The following is an 18,838-nucleotide window of genomic DNA, read 5'->3' on the forward strand; positions in this document are numbered from 1 at the left end:
TCACAAGTGACTTTAGCGCAAATAAACCCACAAACTACCGGTGGCTGAAAACACAATCATTGCGGAACGAACGAGTGACGAATTTCCAGACAAGGGCGGTCCATTTACAATTCCTCCCTTCCTCGCCCTGCAAGTGTGTACTCATCAGAAGTGGCCACCTAATTTGCGGGTGTGGCTTTTAGGTGTTTGGAATTCAGACAAAGTATTTTAAGGGAATATAAGAGCACATTCATTCGGGTCAGCAAGGCGCTAGACGAACTGAAGCATGCCGACTCATTTGGTCCATTATAGGGATAATAACTAGCCAGTCTTGCTTATTATCACAGGTTACTAGTTAGCTAGCTAAACTCCCATAGCAAAAATAGCAAAAGCGAATTATTTACAGACCATAGTAGGTCATGTTTTAAGCGTAGTAACGTTAACTAGCTGGCTACATCCATGATTGGAAGCTGGAATACAAACAGTAGGGGATGTTAGCCAGTTAGCATTAGTTAGCCAGTTAACATTAGTTAGCTAACTGAGACAAATAGTGGTTAGTCGCACACTAGCTAACTGTGCGATCGCCCTTTCTAATAAACATTGTGTAATGAACTAGGTTTATGAGATTAATTTACCCAACCTGTTTGCGATGTTGCATTTGTTCCTCTGTAGCTAAATAAGATGGGATCCATGTTGAAGCAGTGAGTTGGGTCAGTCGGACATTTTAAACCATGGTACCAATATCAAAGAGGAAGTTTCAGTGTGGCTCCGCTACCTGCGCCACAAATAGCGTGACTAGACAACCAACAAACCAACCAACCATCAACAACATTGTCGCTAACTAACAACTTCCACCTGGATGGTCTTCTGTGGGGAGTTAGTCTGAGCGCCAGTCTGTATGCTGTCAGAGAGGAAGAGGCGAAGCGAGAGGTTTTACTCCGACACAAATATACACAGGGTCGTTACAATATGTCCACGAAGTGAGAGTGAGAGAGAGGGGGGGTTCTTGTTATTATTGCTCATTTGTTACGTGAGGCTTATTTGATCGAATTCAAGTTTCATAATGATTAAGTTGTTACGAATGCACTGATAATAGTGGACACACGTGGCCTTCCGGCAACTTTGGAGAAAAACAATTTACGTTATATTGGAGTTGTGCCGGTTGTCATAGAGATATAGGATAATCATGGATGTCACAAGTTTTAGCATGGACATTGCCATTGAGCGCTTCCTTATTTTTAAAGTAGTCAACTGGGTGGGTTTTCATGCGTTGGAAGCGATCAGCCAATGAAGAAAATTAACTACTTTAAAATGTTGTCACAGACGTTAAAATAGCAAAGACACAAAGATCAGTCCTGTATCTCAATGGTCTGTGGTTCACAGCGTATCTGCCGTTTCATTGGATAGAATGGTCCCGCCTGATCTCGGCTCCTCCCGCCTGCCTTCCATCTTTGAGGACATGTGTTTCCATTGTTACAGTCACTCGAATAGCTTGTCAATATAATAGGCATTCATTAGAAATAAACGCCATTGTGAAGCAGGCAAGAATAACAAAGTACTTCCGGGTCACGGACTTTTGGAACGGTTCAGAATAAATCCTGTCCTTATACTATGTTATTTAATAATTATGGAACGTATATTATACTTCTTATCATACAAATACAATTATTTCTATAAGATATTGGTTTATTTAAAAAAAAAAATGTTCAAACCTAAATGGTCATTTTTGTGTCCTGAGTGTTACGGACTGCTGTGGACAACTGTTTTTCAAGACAAGCCATGTATCCTGAAATGTTTAATCGGAAATCAATTGAATAATTGTTTTTCTCCAACCGTGGGTCCTGCTCATTCCCACCTACCTTGGCTCCTCTGGTCCTTGAGTCTACACATAGACATTTTGTAAGATGCCTTTTTTTTTTTTTTTTAAACCAGGCAAGTCAGTAAAGAACAAATTCTTATTTACAATGACGCCAATATGCATGTCCAATATGAAAAAAAACTACTGAACATCCTGCAGTACGAAATAACAATGGGATTTCAATGTTTCCTAAAGTGTATTTTATAATTATCAATATTAACAGTAGAATGATACAGGTTTATTTTATTGGTATTACTGTGTAATCATTCCTTTTATTGGTATTACTCCCTTTAATGCGGTTAATGGCCAATGCTATAATACTTGTGCTATTCACTTTTTCCTTTTTTGTTAAACAAAATTCTAAGTCAACTAACAGTTTCTAAATAAAATGTTATGAATTTTGACCATTTGTATAATTTACCATCTTCATTGCGGGACTTAAGGGAAATCGTCGAGGTCTTATTCTTCCTAGGTCCTCGCTCATTACAGCATTTAGTAGCTTGTGTCCCGGGCATTCCGTGCGTTTGCATGACACCTCCCCTTCCGCGCTGACGGACATGTAAACACCTAGTCTACAAAGATATTTGCATATTTGAACTACAGCTAGACCCTGGGCTGAATTAGCTTGTAAGTGAAAATCCATTTGTCCTGAGTCGTTCAATGTAATCGCCACGCACTTACATTTATCATTTTAGTCATTTAGCTGATACTCTTATCCAGAGTTTATGCTTGGGATTAAAAACAGCAATATTTCCAGAATGATAAAATGGGAGTTTTATTTCTGTAACAGAGCAATTTATAGCAATAAAATAGTCTGATGATGTTACAATAAGAAATACACTTCCTTACAATCCACAATGTATTCTTCTTCTTAGAGAGAGTTTCTTTTCACCAATGGATCAATGACAGATCCCTACTAGATGACATCACCATCTTTTTTTGTCCCCTATCCAATCAGGAAACAGAAGAGCAAGTAATTGTAGGTATTAATGTATCTGAATAAGGACAATGTTCACAATGTTACAATATGTTTACATATTCAAGACCTTCTTGACTGAGAAGATGATGTCTTTGATCTGAGGTACACTGTGGTCCTCCAGGATCTTAGCGTAGGGCATGGGGATGTCGACACCGGTCACGCGGACTGCAGGGGCATCCAGGTAGTTGAAGGCAGGGCCTGGAAACAGGACAGATCATTATTAAACATAAACCCTGAGAATGACTTGTCTTTGTGTGTTTTTTTTAATAGTCATAACTCTCAGAAAAACACACACCCATGTATGTATTCCTACAATTAGCATAATACAACTTCAGGTTGCTTTATGGGCTGTTTTCCCAGATACAGATTAAGCCCAACGTGCCGGAGTGAGCTGGGAAAACTGCCCATAAAGCTCTGTTCACTCGGTTTGAAGGCAATGACATAACCCATCCACACCGTGCATTCGGAAAGTATTCAGACCCCTCGACTTTTTCCACATTTTGCTACGTTACAACTTTATTCAAAAAGATTTATTAAAGTATTTCCCCCCTCAATCTACACACAATACCCAATAATGACAACGCAAAAACAGGTTTGTAGAATTGCTTGCAAAAAATAAATATTACATTTGCATAAGTATTCAGACCCTTTACTCAGTACTTTGTTGAAGCACCTTTGGCAGCGAGTACAGCCTTGAGTCTTCTTGGGTATGACACTACATGCTTGGCACACCTGTAGTTGGGGAGTTTCTCTCATTCTTCTCTGCAGATCCTCTCAAGCTCGGTCAGGTTGGATGGGGAGCGTCGCTGCACAGCTATTTTTCAGGTCTCTCCAGAGATGTTAGATCGGGTTCAAGTCCGGGCTCTGGCTGGGCCACTCAAGGACATTCAGAGACTTGTCCCGAAGCCACTCTTTGCTCTTGGCTGTGTGCTTCTGATCGATGTCCCGTTGGAAGGTGAATTGTCACCTCGGTCTGAGGTCCTGAGCAGGTTTTCATCAAGGATCTCTGTACTTTGCTCCGTTCATCTTTCCCTCGATCCTGACCAGTCTGCCAGTCCCTTCCGCTGAAAAACATCCCAACAGCATGATGCTGCCACCACCATGCTTCACCGTAGGGAATGGTAAGAGGTTTCCTCCAGATGTGACACTTGGCATTCAGGCCAAAAAGTTCAATCTTGGTTTCATCAGACCAGAGAATCTTGTTTCTCATGGTCGGAGAGTCCTTTAGGTGCCTTTTGGCAAACTCCTAGCGGGCAGTCATGTGCCTTTTCCTGAAGAGTGGCTTCCGTCTGGCCACTCTACCATAAAGGCCTGATTGGTGGACTGCTGCAGAGATGGTTGTCCTTCTGGAAGGTTCTAGACCCCTTCCCCTTTTCCACATTTTGCTACGTTACAGCCTATTTCTAAAATGGATTAAATCATTTTCTTCCCGCATCAATCTACAGAATGTGATTTCAGTTTATTTTTAACACATTGCAAAAATGTATTAAAAAAACAAACATTTTTGCTTTGTAATTTTGGGGTTGTGTGTAGGTAGATTGATGAGGGAAAAAAACCATTTTAGAATAAGGCTGTAATGTTTAAAACAAGTCCAGGTCTGAATACTTTCTGAACACACTAAATAACTGATAAAGCCTACCGCGTAATAACGGATATAGCCTACCGCGTAATAACTGATATAGCCTACCCCGTAATAACTGATAAAGCCTACCGCGTAATAACTGATATAGCCTACCGCGTAATAACTGATATAGCCTACCCCGTAATAACTGATAAAGCCTACCGCGTAATAACTGATAAAGCCTACCGCGTAATAACTGATATAGCCTACCCCGTAATAACTGATATAGCCTACCGCGTAATAACGGATATAGCCTACCGCGTAATAACTGATATAGCCTACCCCGTAATAACTGATAAAGCCTACCGCGTAATAACTGATATAGCCTACCGCGTAATAACTGATATAGCCTACCCCGTAATAACTGATATAGCCTACCGCCTAATAACGGATATAGCCTACCCCGTAATAACTGATATAGCCTACCGCCTAATAACGGATATAGCCTACCGCGTAATAACTGATAAAGCCTACCGCGTAATAACGGATATAGCCTACCGCGTAATAACGGATATAGCCTACCGCCTAATAACGGATATAGCCTACCGCCTAATAACGGATATAGCCTACCGCGTAATAACTGATAAAGCCTACCCCGTAATAACTGATAAAGCCTACCCCGTAATAACGGATATAACCTACCGCGTAATAACTGATATAGCCTACCGCGTAATAACTGATAAAGCCTACCCCGTAATAACGGATATAACCTACCGCGTAATAACGGATATAGCCTACCGCGTAATAACGGATATAACCTACCGCGTAATAACGGATATAGCCTACCGCGTAATAACGGATATAACCTACCCCGTAATAACTGATATAGCCTACCGCCTAATAACGGATATAGCCTACCGCGTAATAACTGATAAAGCCTACCCCGTAATAACGGATATAACCTACCGCGTAATAACGGATATAGCCTACCGCGTAATAACGGATATAGCCTACCGCGTAATAACTGATAAAGCCTACCCCGTAATAACGGATATAGCCTACCGCGTAATAACGGATATAGCCTACCGCGTAATAACGGATAAAGCCTACCGCGTAATAACGGATATAGCCTACCGCGTAATAACTGATATAGCCTACCGCGTAATAACTGATAAAGCCTACCCCGTAATAACTGATATAGCCTACCGCGTAATAACTGATAAAGCCTACCGCGTAATAACTGATATAGCCTACCGCGTAATAACTGATAAAGCCTACCGCGTAATAACTGATACAGCCTACCGCGTAATAACTGATATAGCCTACCGCGTAATAACTGATATAGCCTACCGCGTAATAACTGATAAAGCCTACCCCGTAATAACTGATATAGCCTACTGCGTAATAACTGATAAAGCCTACCGCGTAATAACTGATATAGTCTACCACGTAATAACTGATAAAGCCTACCCCGTAATAACTGATATAGCCTACTGCGTAATAACTGATAAAGCCTACCGCGTAATAACTGATATAGTCTACCACGTAATAACTGATATAGCCTACCGCGTAATAACTGATAAAGCCTATCGCGTAATAACTGATATAGCCTACCGCGTAATAACTGATATAGCCTACCGCGTAATAACTGATATAGCCTACCGCGTAATAACTGATAAAGCCTACCGCGTAATAACATATAGCCTACCGCGTAATAACTGATAAAGCCTACCGCGTAATAACTGATATAGCCTACCGCGTAATAACGGATATAGCCTACCGCGTAATAACTGATAAAGCCTACCGCGTAATAACGGATATAGCCTACCGCGTAATAACTGATATAGCCTACCGCGTAATAACTGATATAGCCTACCGCGTAATAACTGATATAGCCTACCGCGTAATAACTGATATAGCCTACCGCGTAATAACTGATATAGCCTACCGCGTAATAACTGATAAAGCCTACCCCGTAATAACTGATATAGCCTACCGCGTAATAACTGATAAAGCCTACCGCGTAATAACTGATATAGCCTACCGCGTAATAACTGATATAGCCTACCGCGTAATAACTGATATAGCCTACCGCGTAATAACTGATAAAGCCTATCGCGTAATAACTGATATAGCCTACCGCGTAATAACTGATATAGCCTACCGCGTAATAACTGATATAGCCTACCGCGTAATAACTGATAAAGCCTACCGCGTAATAACATATAGCCTACCGCGTAATAACTGATAAAGCCTACCGCGTAATAACTGATATAGCCTACCGCGTAATAACGGATATAGCCTACCGCGTAATAACTGATAAAGCCTACCGCGTAATAACGGATATAGCCTACCGCATAATAACTGATATAGCCTACCGCGTAATAACTGATATAGCCTACCGCGTAATAACTGATATAGCCTACCGCGTAATAACTGATAAAGCCTACCGCGTAATAACTGATATAGCCTACCGCGTAATAACGGATATAGCCTACCGCGTAATAACGGATATAGCCTACCACGTAATAACTGATATAGCCTACCGCGTAATAACTGATATAGCCTACCGCGTAATAACTGATAAAGCCTATCGCGTAATAACTGATATAGCCTACCGCGTAATAACTGATATAGCCTACCGCGTAATAACTGATATAGCCTACCGTAATAACTGATAAAGCCTACCGCGTAATAACATATAGCCTACCGTAATAACTGATAAAGCCTACCGTAATAACTGATATAGCCTACCGCGTAATAACGGATATAGCCTACCGCGTAATAACTGATATAGCCTACCGCGTAATAACTGATATAGCCTACCGCGTAATAACTGATATAGCCTACCGCGTAATAACTGATATAGCCTACCGCGTAATAACTGATAAAGCCTACCCCGTAATAACTGATATAGCCTACCGCGTAATAACTGATAAAGCCTACCGTAATAACTGATATAGCCTACCGCGTAATAACTGATATAGCCTACCGTAATAACTGATATAGCCTACCGCGTAATAACTGATAAAGCCTATCGCGTAATAACTGATATAGCCTACCGCGTAATAACTGATATAGCCTACCGCGTAATAACTGATATAGCCTACCGCGTAATAACTGATAAAGCCTACCGCGTAATAACATATAGCCTACCGCGTAATAACTGATAAAGCCTACCGCGTAATAACTGATATAGCCTACCGCGTAATAACGGATATAGCCTACCGCGTAATAACTGATAAAGCCTACCGCGTAATAACGGATATAGCCTACCGCATAATAACTGATATAGCCTACCGCGTAATAACTGATATAGCCTACCGCGTAATAACTGATATAGCCTACCGCGTAATAACTGATAAAGCCTACCGCGTAATAACTGATATAGCCTACCGCGTAATAACGGATATAGCCTACCGCGTAATAACGGATATAGCCTACCACGTAATAACGGATATAGCCTACCGTGTAATAACTGATATAGCCTACCGTGTAATTACTGATATAGCCTACCGCGTTCTCTCTTCCTTCAAACTACCCGGGAGTTCTATTGGCTGCTGTATTTAACATTCAGCAAACAAGAGCGTGAATCCCTCTTCCAATAGTCTATTGGTATAAGAAACGCTAACAAAAATAATGTCCAGCAACCTATTCTAGTCTAGCTTTTCCTGCATGGGCCTCCAAGAGCTAATGAGCATTTCAGTTAAAGAGACAGGCCAGCGGAGGACAAGGAAAGGTGAAGGGGATACTGAGTCAGTTGTACAACAACGCATTCAACTGAAATGTCGTCAGTCCCCACCCTGAGCATTAATGATTCATCATTCAGAGGCCGTAGAGATGGGTCGTCAGTCCCCACCCTGAGCATTAATGATTCATCATCAGAGGCCGTAGAGATGGGTCGTCAGTCCCCACCCTGAGCATTAATGATTCATCATCAGAGGCCGTAGAGATGGGTCGTCAGTCCCCCACCCTGAGCATTAATGATTCATCATTCAGAGGCCTGAGATGGGTCGTCAGTCCCTCCACCCTGAGCATTAATGATTCATCATCAGAGGACTGAGGTGGGCTGTCAGTCCCTCCACCCTGAGCATTAATGATTCATCATCAGAGGACTGAGGTGGGCTGTCTGTCCCTCCATCCTGAGGTGGGCTGTCAGTCCCCCACCCTGAGCATTAATGATTCATCATTCAGAGGACTGAGGTGGGCTGCCTGTCCCTCCATCCTGAGGTGGGCTGTCTGTCCCTCCATCCTGAGGTGGGCTGTCTGTCCATCCACCCTGAGCATTAATGATTCATCATTCAGAGGCCTGAGGTGGGCTGCCTGTCCCTCCACCCTGAGCATTAATGATTCATCATCAGAGGCCGTAGAGATGGGTCGTCAGTCCCCACCCTGAGCATTAATGATTCATCATCAGAGGCCTGAGGTGGGCTGTCTGTCCCTCCATCCTGAGGTGGGCTGTCTGTCCCTCCATCCTGAGGTGGGCTGTCTGTCCCTCCATCCTGAGGTGGGCTGTCTGTCCCTCCATCCTGAGGTGGGCTGTCTGTCCCTCCACCCTGAGCATTAATGATTCATCATTCAGAGGCCTGAGGTGGGCTGCCTGTCCCTCCACCCTGAGCATTAATGATTCATCATCAGAGGCCGTAGAGATGGGTCGTCAGTCCCCACCCTGAGCATTAATGATTCATCATTCAGAGGCCTGAGATGGGTCGTCAGTCCCCCACCCTGAGATGGGTCGTCAGTCCCCACCCTGAGCATTAATGATTCATCATTCAGAGGCCTGAGATGGGTCGTCAGTCCCTCCACCCTGAGCATTAATGATTCATCATCAGAGGACTGAGGTGGGCTGTCTGTCCCTCCATCCTGAGGTGGGCTGTCAGTCCCCCACCCTGAGCATTAATGATTCATCATTCAGAGGCCTGAGGTGGGCTGCCTGTCCCTCCACCCTGAGCATTAATGATTCATCATCAGAGGCCGTAGAGATGGGTCGTCAGTCCCCACCCTGAGCATTAATGATTCATCATCAGAGGCCTGAGGTGGGCTGTCTGTCCCTCCATCCTGAGGTGGGCTGTCTGTCCCTCCATCCTGAGGTGGGCTGTCTGTCCCTCCACCCTGAGCATTAATGATTCATCATTCAGAGGCCTGAGGTGGGCTGCCTGTCCCTCCACCCTGAGCATTAATGATTCATCATCAGAGGCCGTAGAGATGGGTCGTCAGTCCCCACCCTGAGCATTAATGATTCATCATTCAGAGGCCTGAGATGGGTCGTCAGTCCCCCACCCTGAGATGGGTCGTCAGTCCCCACCCTGAGCATTAATGATTCATCATTCAGAGGCCTGAGATGGGTCGTCAGTCCCTCCACCCTGAGCATTAATGATTCATCATCAGAGGACTGAGGTGGGCTGTCTGTCCCTCCATCCTGAGGTGGGCTGTCAGTCCCCCACCCTGAGCATTAATGATTCATCATTCAGAGGACTGAGGTGGGCTGCCTGTCCCTCCATCCTGAGGTGGGCTGTCTGTCCCTCCATCCTGAGGTGGGCTGTCTGTCCCTCCACCCTGAGCATTAATGATTCATCATCAGAGGCCGTAGAGATGGGTCGTCAGTCCCCACCCTGAGCATTAATGATTCATCATCAGAGGCCTGAGGTGGGCTGTCTGTCCCTCCATCCTGAGGTGGGCTGTCTGTCCCTCCATCCTGAGGTGGGCTGTCTGTCCCTCCATCCTGAGGTGGGCTGTCTGTCCCTCCACCCTGAGCATTAATGATTCATCATTCAGAGGCCTGAGGTGGGCTGCCTGTCCCTCCACCCTGAGCATTAATGATTCATCATTCAGAGGCCTGAGATGGGTCGTCAGTCCCCCACCCTGAGATGGGTCGTCAGTCCCCACCCTGAGCATTAATGATTCATCATCAGAGGCCTGAGGTGGGCTGTCTGTCCCCCACCCTGAGATGGGTCGTCAGTCCCCACCCTGAGCATTAATGATTCATCATTCAGAGGCCTGAGATGGGTCGTCAGTCCCCCACCCTGAGCATTAATGATTCATCATCAGAGGCCTGAGGTGGGCTGTCTGTCCCCCACCCTGAGGTGGGCTGTCTGTCCCCCACCCTGAGATGGGTCGTCAGTCCCCACCCTGAGCATTAATGATTCATCATTCAGAGGCCTGAGATGGGTCGTCAGTCCCCCACCCTGAGCATTAATGATTCATCATCAGAGGCCTGAGGTGGGCTGTCTGTCCCCCACCCTGAGGTGGGCTGCCTGTCCCTCCACCCTGAGCATAAATGATTCATCATCAGAGGCCGTAGATATGGGTCGTCAATCCTCCACCCTGAGCATTAATGATTCATCATCAGAGGCCGTAGTTATGGGTCGTCAGTCCTCCACCCTGAGCATTAATGATTCATCTTGCTGAGGCCGTAGAGATGGGTCGTCAGTCCCCACCCTGAGCATTAATGATTCATCTTGCTGAGGCCGTAGAGATGGGTCGTCAGTCCCCACCCTGAGCATGAATGATTCATCATCAGAGGCCGTAGAGATGGGTCGTCAGTCCCCACCCTGAGCATTAATGATTCATCTTGCTGAGGCCGTAGAGATGGGTCGTCAGTCCCCACCCTGAGCATTAATGATTCATCTTGCTGAGGCCGTAGAGATGGGTCGTCAGTCCCCACCCTGAGCATGAATGATTCATCTTGCTGAGGCCGTAGAGATGGGTCGTCAGTCCCCACCCTGAGCATGAATGATTCATCATCAGAGGCCGTAGAGATGGGTCGTCAGTCCCCCACCCTGAGCATTAATGATTCATCATCAGAGGCCTGAGGTGGGCTGTCTGTCCCCCACCCTGAGGTGGGCTGCCTGTCCCTCCACCCTGAGCATTAATGATTCATCTTGCTGAGGCCGTAGAGATGGGCCGTCAGTCCTCCACCCTGAGCATTAATGATTCATCATCAGAGGCCTGAGGTGGGCTGTCAGTCCCCCACCCTGAGCATTAATGATTCATCATCAGAGGCCGTAGAGAGGCCAGATTTAGACATCACATATAATGTAACAGGTCCATTTCACGCCCTGCTGTTCATATAAATACTTTATTATAATTTACTGGTTTCTCTCAGTTATTTATCCTGGGAAAGGGGACTGGTTTTAGGCGGTAAATCCCAGTAACCAGGTTCCCGCAGGTGCCCGGACAACACCAGACCTGTACTGCCCCCCAACACCAACACCAGACCTGTACTGCCCCCCACCCCCCCCAACACCAGACCTGTACTGCCCCCAACACCAGACCTGTACTGCCCCCCAACACCAGACCTGTACTGCCCCCCCAAAACCAGACCTGTACTGCCCCCCCCAACACCAGACCTGTACTGCCCCCCAACACCAGACCTGTACTGCCCCCTCCCCAACACCAGACCTGTACTGCCCCCCCAACACCAGACCTGTACTGCCCCCCAAAACCAGACCTGTACTGCCCCCCAACACCAGACCTGTACTGCCCCCAACACCAGACCTGTACTGCCGCCCAACACCAGACCTGTACTGCCCCCCCCAACACCAGACCTGTACTGCCGCCCAACACCAGACCTGTACTGCCGCCCAACACCAGACCTGTACTGCCCCCTCCCCCCCCAACACCAGACCTGTACTGCCCCCTCCCCCAACACCAGACCTGTACTGCCCCCCAACACCAGACCTGTACTGCCCCCAACACCAGACCTGTACTGCCCCCCAACACCAGACCTGTACTGCCCCCCCCCAACACCAGACCTGTACTGCCCCCCCCAACACCAGACCTGTACTGCCCCCCCCAACACCAGACCTGTACTGCCCCCCCCAACACCAGACCTGTACTGCCCCCCAACACCAGACCTGTACTGCCCCCCCAACACCAGACCTGTACTGCCCCCCCAACACCAGACCTGTACTGCCCCCAACACCAGACCTGTACTGCCCCCCAACACCAGACCTGTACTGCCCCCCCCCACACCAGACCTGTACTGCCCCCCCCAACACCAGACCTGTACTGCCCCCTCCCCCCCAACACCAGACCTGTACTGCCCCCCCCCCAACACCAGACATGTACTGCCCCCCAACACCAGACCTGTACTGCCCCCGCCCCCAACAATTACAAAACTTTTTATAAGATCAAATAAGCCTCAAATTAGCAACAACAACAACAACAACAACAACATCATTCCACTCTCATCGACTTTCATACAAAAATTCCTCCCTTCATGGGCTTATCTTCATGGACAGACTTTGGGCAGAGTAAAATCTCTCGATTCGCCTCTTCCACTACGGTACATTTCACATCGCACTACGAAGACGTAGCTGTAATGTATAATACAAGAGAACTTCAACGTACCCTCCATGACTCTGGCACAGATCTCAGCCCCCACTCCGTACTGGGGCCAGCCCCCCTCCACTGTGACCAGATGGCCGGTTTTCATCACACTGGCCTCAATGGTGTCCACATCCAGGGGCCTTATGGTGCGCAGGTTAACCACCTAGGAGGAGGAGACAGAACAGGTTAACCACCTAGGAGGAGGAGACAGAACAGGTTAACCACCTAGGAGGAGGAGACAGAACAGGTTAACCACCTAGGAGGAGGAGACAGAACAGGTTAACCACCTAGGAGGAGGAGACAGAACAGGTTAACCACCTAGGAGGAGGAGACAGAACAGGTTAACCACCTAGGAGGAGGGGACAGAACAGGTTAACCACCTAGGAGGAGGGGACAGAACAGGTTAACCACCTAGGAGGAGGAGACAGAACAGGTTAACCACTGAGGAGGAGGAGACAGAACAGGTTAACCACTGAGGAGGAGGAGACAGAACAGGTTAACCACCAATGAGGGCACAGAACAATACTTTAGAAATGTTGTACGTTTTCAAAAACACTCGTCGACTCAAACCTCATTCCAGGGATTGTTTAAAGGTGCTATGCATCAATGGTCTACAGAACTTAAAACACAAAAATATTTCAATTACCTATACTGAGAAGGTATTCACACCCCTTGACTGATACAGAGCCTTCAGAAAGTATTCACACCCCTTGACTGATACAGAGCCTTCAGAAGGTATTCACACCCCTTGACTGGTACAGAGCCTTCAGAAGGTATTCACACCCCTTGACTGATACAGAGCCTTCAGAAGGTATTCACACCCCTTGACTGATACAGAGCCTTCAGAAAGTATTCACACCCCTTGACTGATACAGAGCCTTCAGAAAGTATTCACACCCCTTGACTGGTATAGAGCCTTCAGAAGGTATTCACACCCCTTGACTGGTACAGAGCCTTCAGAAAGTATTCACACCCCTTGACTGATACAGAGCCTTCAGAAGGTATTCACACTCCTTGACTGGTACAGAGCCTTCAGAAGGTATTCACACCCCTTGACTGGTACAGAGCCTTCAGAAGGTATTCACACCCCTTGACTGATACAGAGCCTTCAGAAGGTATTCACACTCCTTGACTGGTACAGAGCCTTCAGAAGGTATTCACACCCCTTGACTGATACAGAGCCTTCAGAAGGTATTCACACCCCTTGACTGGTACAGAGCCTTCAGAAGGTATTCACACTCCTTGACTGGTACAGAGCCTTCAGAAGGTATTCACATCCCTTGACTTATTCCACATTTTGTTTGTGTTACAGCCTGAATTCAAAATGGATTAAATCATTTTTTTTACTGCTGAACTTAAGGGGTTGAATACCTATTGACTCAAGACATCAGTTTTCATTTATTTATATATTTTTTCAAATCAACTCCATTTTGGGGTGTGAATACTTCCTGAAATTAAATGTTCTGTGTCAAATGCGCCGAATGTAGACCTTAGTGAAATGCTTACTTACAAGCCCTTAACCAACAATGCAGTTAAGAAAAAGTAAAAAGAAAATAACGAGGCTATATACAGTGGGGGTACTGGTACCACCGAGGCAATGTGCGGGGGTACAGGTTAGATGAGGTAATATGTATACGTCTCCCCTGGTCTGGGAGCAGCAGTACGTCTCCCCTGGTCTGGGAGCAGCAGTACGTCTCCCCTGGTCTGGGAGCAGCAGTACGTCTCCCCTGGTCTGGGAGCAGCAGTACGTCTCCCCTGGTCTGGGAGCAGCAGTACGTCTCCCCTGGTCTGGGAGCAGCAGTACGTCTCCCCTGGTCTGGGAGCAGCAGTACGTCTCCCCTGGTCTGGGAGCAGCAGTACGTCTCCCCTGGTCTGGGAGCAGCAGTACGTCTCCCCTGGTCTGGGAGCAGCAGTAAGTCTCCCCTGGTCTGGGAGCAGCAGTAAGTCTCCCCTGGTCTGGGAGCAGCAGTAAGTCTCCCCTGGTCTGGGAGCAGCAGTAAGTCTCCCCTGGTCTGGGAGCAGCAGTACGTCTCCCCTGGTCTGGGAGCAGCAGTACGTCTCCCCTGGTCTGGGAGCAGCAGTACGTCTCCCCTGGTCTGGGAGCAGCAGTACGTCTCCCCTGGTCTGGGAGCAGCAGTACGTCTCCCTGGTCTGGGAGCAGCAGTACGTCTCCCTGGTCTGGGAGCAGCAGTACGTCTCCCCTGGTCTGGGAGCAGCAGTACGTCTCCCCTGGTCTGGGAGCAGCAGTAAGTCTCCCCTGGTCTGGGAGCAGCAGTAAGTCTCCCCTGGTCTGGGAGCAGCAGTAAGTCTCCCCTGGTCTGGGAGCAGCAGTAAGTCTCCCCTGGTCTGGGAGCAGCAGTAAGTCTCCCCTGGTCTGGGAGCAGCAGTATATCCCCTGGTCTGGGAGCAGCAGTACGTCTCCCCTGGTCTGGGAGCAGCAGTAAGTCTCCCCTGGTCTGGGAGCAGCAGTAAGTCTCCCCTGGTCTGGGAGCAGCAGTCTGGGAGCAGCAGTCTCCCCTGGTCTGGGAGCAGCAGTAAGTCTCCCCTGGTCTGGGAGCAGCAGTATATCCCCTGGTCTGGGAGCAGCAGTACGTCTCCCCTGGTCTGGGAGCAGCAGTAAGTCTCCCCTGGTCTGGGAGCAGCAGTAAGTCTCCCCTGGTCTGGGAGCAGCAGTACGTCTCCCCTGGTCTGGGAGCAGCAGTAAGTCTCCCCTGGTCTGGGAGCAGCAGTACGTCTCCCCTGGTCTGGGAGCAGCAGTACGTCTCCCCTGGTCTGGGAGCAGCAGTACGTCTCCCTGGTCTGGGAGCAGCAGTACGTCTCCCCTGGTCTGGGAGCAGCAGTACGTCTCCCCTGGTCTGGGAGCAGCAGTACGTCTCCCCTGGTCTGGGAGCAGCAGTACGTCTCCCCTGGTCTGGGAGCAGCAGTACGTCTCCCCTGGTCTGGGAGCAGCAGTACGTCTCCCTGGTCTGGGAGCAGCAGTACGTCTCCCCTCCCCCCTGGTCTGGGAGCAGCAGTAAGTCTCCCTGGTCTGGGAGCAGCAGTAAGTCTCCCTGGTCTGGGAGCAGCAGTAAGTCTCCCTGGTCTGGGAGCAGCAGTAAGTCTCCCTGGTCTGGGAGCAGCAGTATATCCCCTGGTCTGGGAGCAGCAGTACGTCTCCCCTGGTCTGGGAGCAGCAGTAAGTCTCCCCTGGTCTGGGAGCAGCAGTAAGTCTCCCCTGGTCTGGGAGCAGCAGTACGTCTCCCCTGGTCTGGGAGCAGCAGTACGTCTCCCCTGGTCTGGGAGCAGCAGTAAGTCTCCCCTGGTCTGGGAGCAGCAGTATATCCCCTGGTCTGGGAGCAGCAGTACGTCTCCCCTGGTCTGGGAGCAGCAGTAAGTCTCCCCTGGTCTGGGAGCAGCAGTAAGTCTCCCCTGGTCTGGGAGCAGCAGTACGTCTCCCCTGGTCTGGGAGCAGCAGTAAGTCTCCCCTGGTCTGGGAGCAGCAGTACGTCTCCCCTGGTCTGGGAGCAGCAGTACGTCTCCCCTGGTCTGGGAGCAGCAGTACGTCTCCCCTGGTCTGGGAGCAGCAGTAAGTCTCCCCTGGTCTGGGAGCAGCAGTATATCCCCTGGTCTGGGAGCAGCAGTACGTCTCCCCTGGTCTGGGAGCAGCAGTAAGTCTCCCCTGGTCTGGGAGCAGCAGTAAGTCTCCCCTGGTCTGGGAGCAGCAGTACGTCTCCCCTGGTCTGGGAGCAGCAGTAAGTCTCCCTGGTCTGGGAGCAGCAGTACGTCTCCCTGGTCTGGGAGCAGCAGTACGTCTCCCCTGGTCTGGGAGCAGCAGTAAGTCTCCCCTGGTCTGGGAGCAGCAGTAAGTCTCCCCTGGTCTGGGAGCAGCAGTACGTCTCCCCTGGTCTGGGAGCAGCAGTAAGTCTCCCCTGGTCTGGGAGCAGCAGTACGTCTCCCCTGGTCTGGGAGCAGCAGTACGTCTCCCCTGGTCTGGGAGCAGCAGTACGTCTCCCCTGGTCTGGGAGCAGCAGTACGTCCTTTGCGAGCGACTGGTTAAAGAAAGGTTATAGTCCAGTTCGAGGTGAGTAAATATCCAGAAACTCTTTTTGGTCATAAGAGACATACAGTTGGAGTCGGAAGTTTACATACACCTAAGCCAAGTACATTTAAACTCAGTTTCACAATTCCTGACATTTAATCCTAGTAAAAACTCCCTGTTTTAGGTCAGTGAGGATCACCACTTTATTTTAAGAATGTGAAATGTCAGAATAATAGTAGAGAGAATGATTTATTTCAGCTTTTATTTCTTTCATCACATTCCCAGTGGGTCAGAAGTTTACATACACTCAATTAGTAATTGGTAGCATTGCCTTTAAATTGTTTAACTTGGGTCAAACATTTTGGGTAGCCTTCCACAAGCTTCCCACAATAAGTTGGGTGAATTTTGGCCCATTCCTCCAGACAGAGCTGGTGTTTGTTGGCCTCCTTGCTCGCACACGCTTTTTCAGTTCTGCCCACAAATTGAGGTCAGGGCGTTGTGATGGCCACTCCAATACCTTGACTTTGTTGTCCTTAAGCCATTTTGCCACAACTTTGGAAGTATGCTTGGGGTCATTGTCCATTTGGAAGACCCTTTTGCGACTAAGCTTTAACTTCCTGCCTGATGTCTTGAGATGTTGCTTCAATAGATCCACATAATTTTCTGTCCTCATGGGACCATCTATTTTGTGAAGTGCACCAGACCCTCCTGAAGAAAAGTACTACCACAACATGATGCTACCACCCCCGTGCTTCACGGTTGGGATGGTGTTCTTCGGCTTGCAAGCCTACCCCCTTTTCCTCCAAACATAACTATGGTCATTATGGCCAAACAGTTATATTTTTGTTTCATCAGACCAGAGGACATTTCTGCAAAAAGTACTATCTTTGTCCCCATGTGCAGTTGCAAACGTTAGTCTGGCTTTTTTATGGCGGTTTTGGAGCAGTGGCTTCTTCCTTGCTCAGGTTGTCGATATAAGACAAATTTTGACTGTGGATATAGATACTTTTGTACCTGTTTCCTCCAGCATCTTCACAAGGTCCTTTACTGTAGTTCTGGGATTGATTTGCACTTTTCGCACCAAAGTACGTTCATCTCTAGGAGACAGAACGCGTCTCCTTCCTGAGCGGTATGATAGCTGCGTGGTCCCATGGTGTTTATACTTGCATACTATTGTTTAAAGGTAGGCCTTGAAATACATCCACAGGTACACCTCCAATTGACTCAAATTATGTCAATTAGCCTATCAGAAGCTTCTAAAGCCATGACATAATTTTCTGTAATTTTCCAAGCTGTTTAAAGACACAGTCAACTTAGTGTATGTAAACATCTGACCCACTGGAATTGTGATACAGTGAATTATAAGTGAAATAATCTGTAAACAATTGTTGGAAAAATTACTTGTGTCATGCACAAAGTAGATGTCCTAACCGACTTGCCAAAACTATAGTTTGTTAACAAGAAATTTGTGGAGTGGTTGAAAAACGAGTTTCAATGACTCCAACCTGAGTGTATGTTAACTTACTGATATAGCCTACCGCGTAATCACTTATACTTGTACAAAATAAAGTTTAATGCAAAAAAATAAAAATAGCACAATTTGTTAGTAGCCCATAAAAACGGCAGCCACCCACTCCGGCGCCATTCGTATCTACCAGTTGGGCTACAGGTGATAATGCTTACTGGACCCAAACTGTTACAGACCTATATCCATCCTGCCCTGCCTATCTAAGGTCTTCGAAAGCCAAGTCAACAAACAAACTGACCATCTCAAATCCCACCGTACCTTCTCCGCTGTGCAATCTGGTTTCCGAGCCGGTCACGGGTGCACCTCAGCCACGCTCAAGGTACTAAACGATATCATAACCGCCATCGATAAAAGACAGTACTGTGCAGCCGTCTTCATTGACCTGGCCAAGGCTTTCGACTCTGTCAATCACCGTATTCTTATCGGCAAACTCAGTAGCCTCGGTTTTTCGGATGACTGCCTTGACTGGTTCACCAATTACTTTGCAGACAGAGTTCAGTGTGTCAAATCGGAGGGCATAATGCTGTCCGGTCCTCTGGCAGTCTCTATGGGGGTGCCACAGGGTTCAAATCTCGGGCCGACTC

At 47.8% G+C, this 18,838-nt stretch overlaps 1 protein-coding gene across 2 annotated transcripts in view; it reads right to left on the reverse strand.

Annotated features, from left to right (window-relative positions):
• Positions 1-2,587: 2,587 nt before the first annotated feature.
• The window catches only part of LOC115123453 (pyruvate dehydrogenase E1 subunit beta), a 31,488-nt gene continuing 15,237 nt past the window's right edge, over positions 2,588-18,838 (reverse strand). For both annotated transcript variants that reach the window (XM_029652799.2, XM_029652798.2), the window contains 2 exons: positions 12,730-12,871; positions 2,588-3,014 (listed from right to left, as the gene is read on the reverse strand). In XM_029652799.2, the coding sequence (XP_029508659.1) occupies positions 2,869-3,014; positions 12,730-12,871 (288 nt within the window). In that variant the 3' untranslated portion in view covers positions 2,588-2,868. The remainder of the gene's footprint in view (positions 3,015-12,729; positions 12,872-18,838) is intronic.

This window comes from Oncorhynchus nerka, linkage group LG15 (genome assembly GCF_034236695.1).
Source record: "Oncorhynchus nerka isolate Pitt River linkage group LG15, Oner_Uvic_2.0, whole genome shotgun sequence".
NCBI classification, from domain to species: domain Eukaryota; kingdom Metazoa; phylum Chordata; class Actinopteri; order Salmoniformes; family Salmonidae; genus Oncorhynchus; species Oncorhynchus nerka.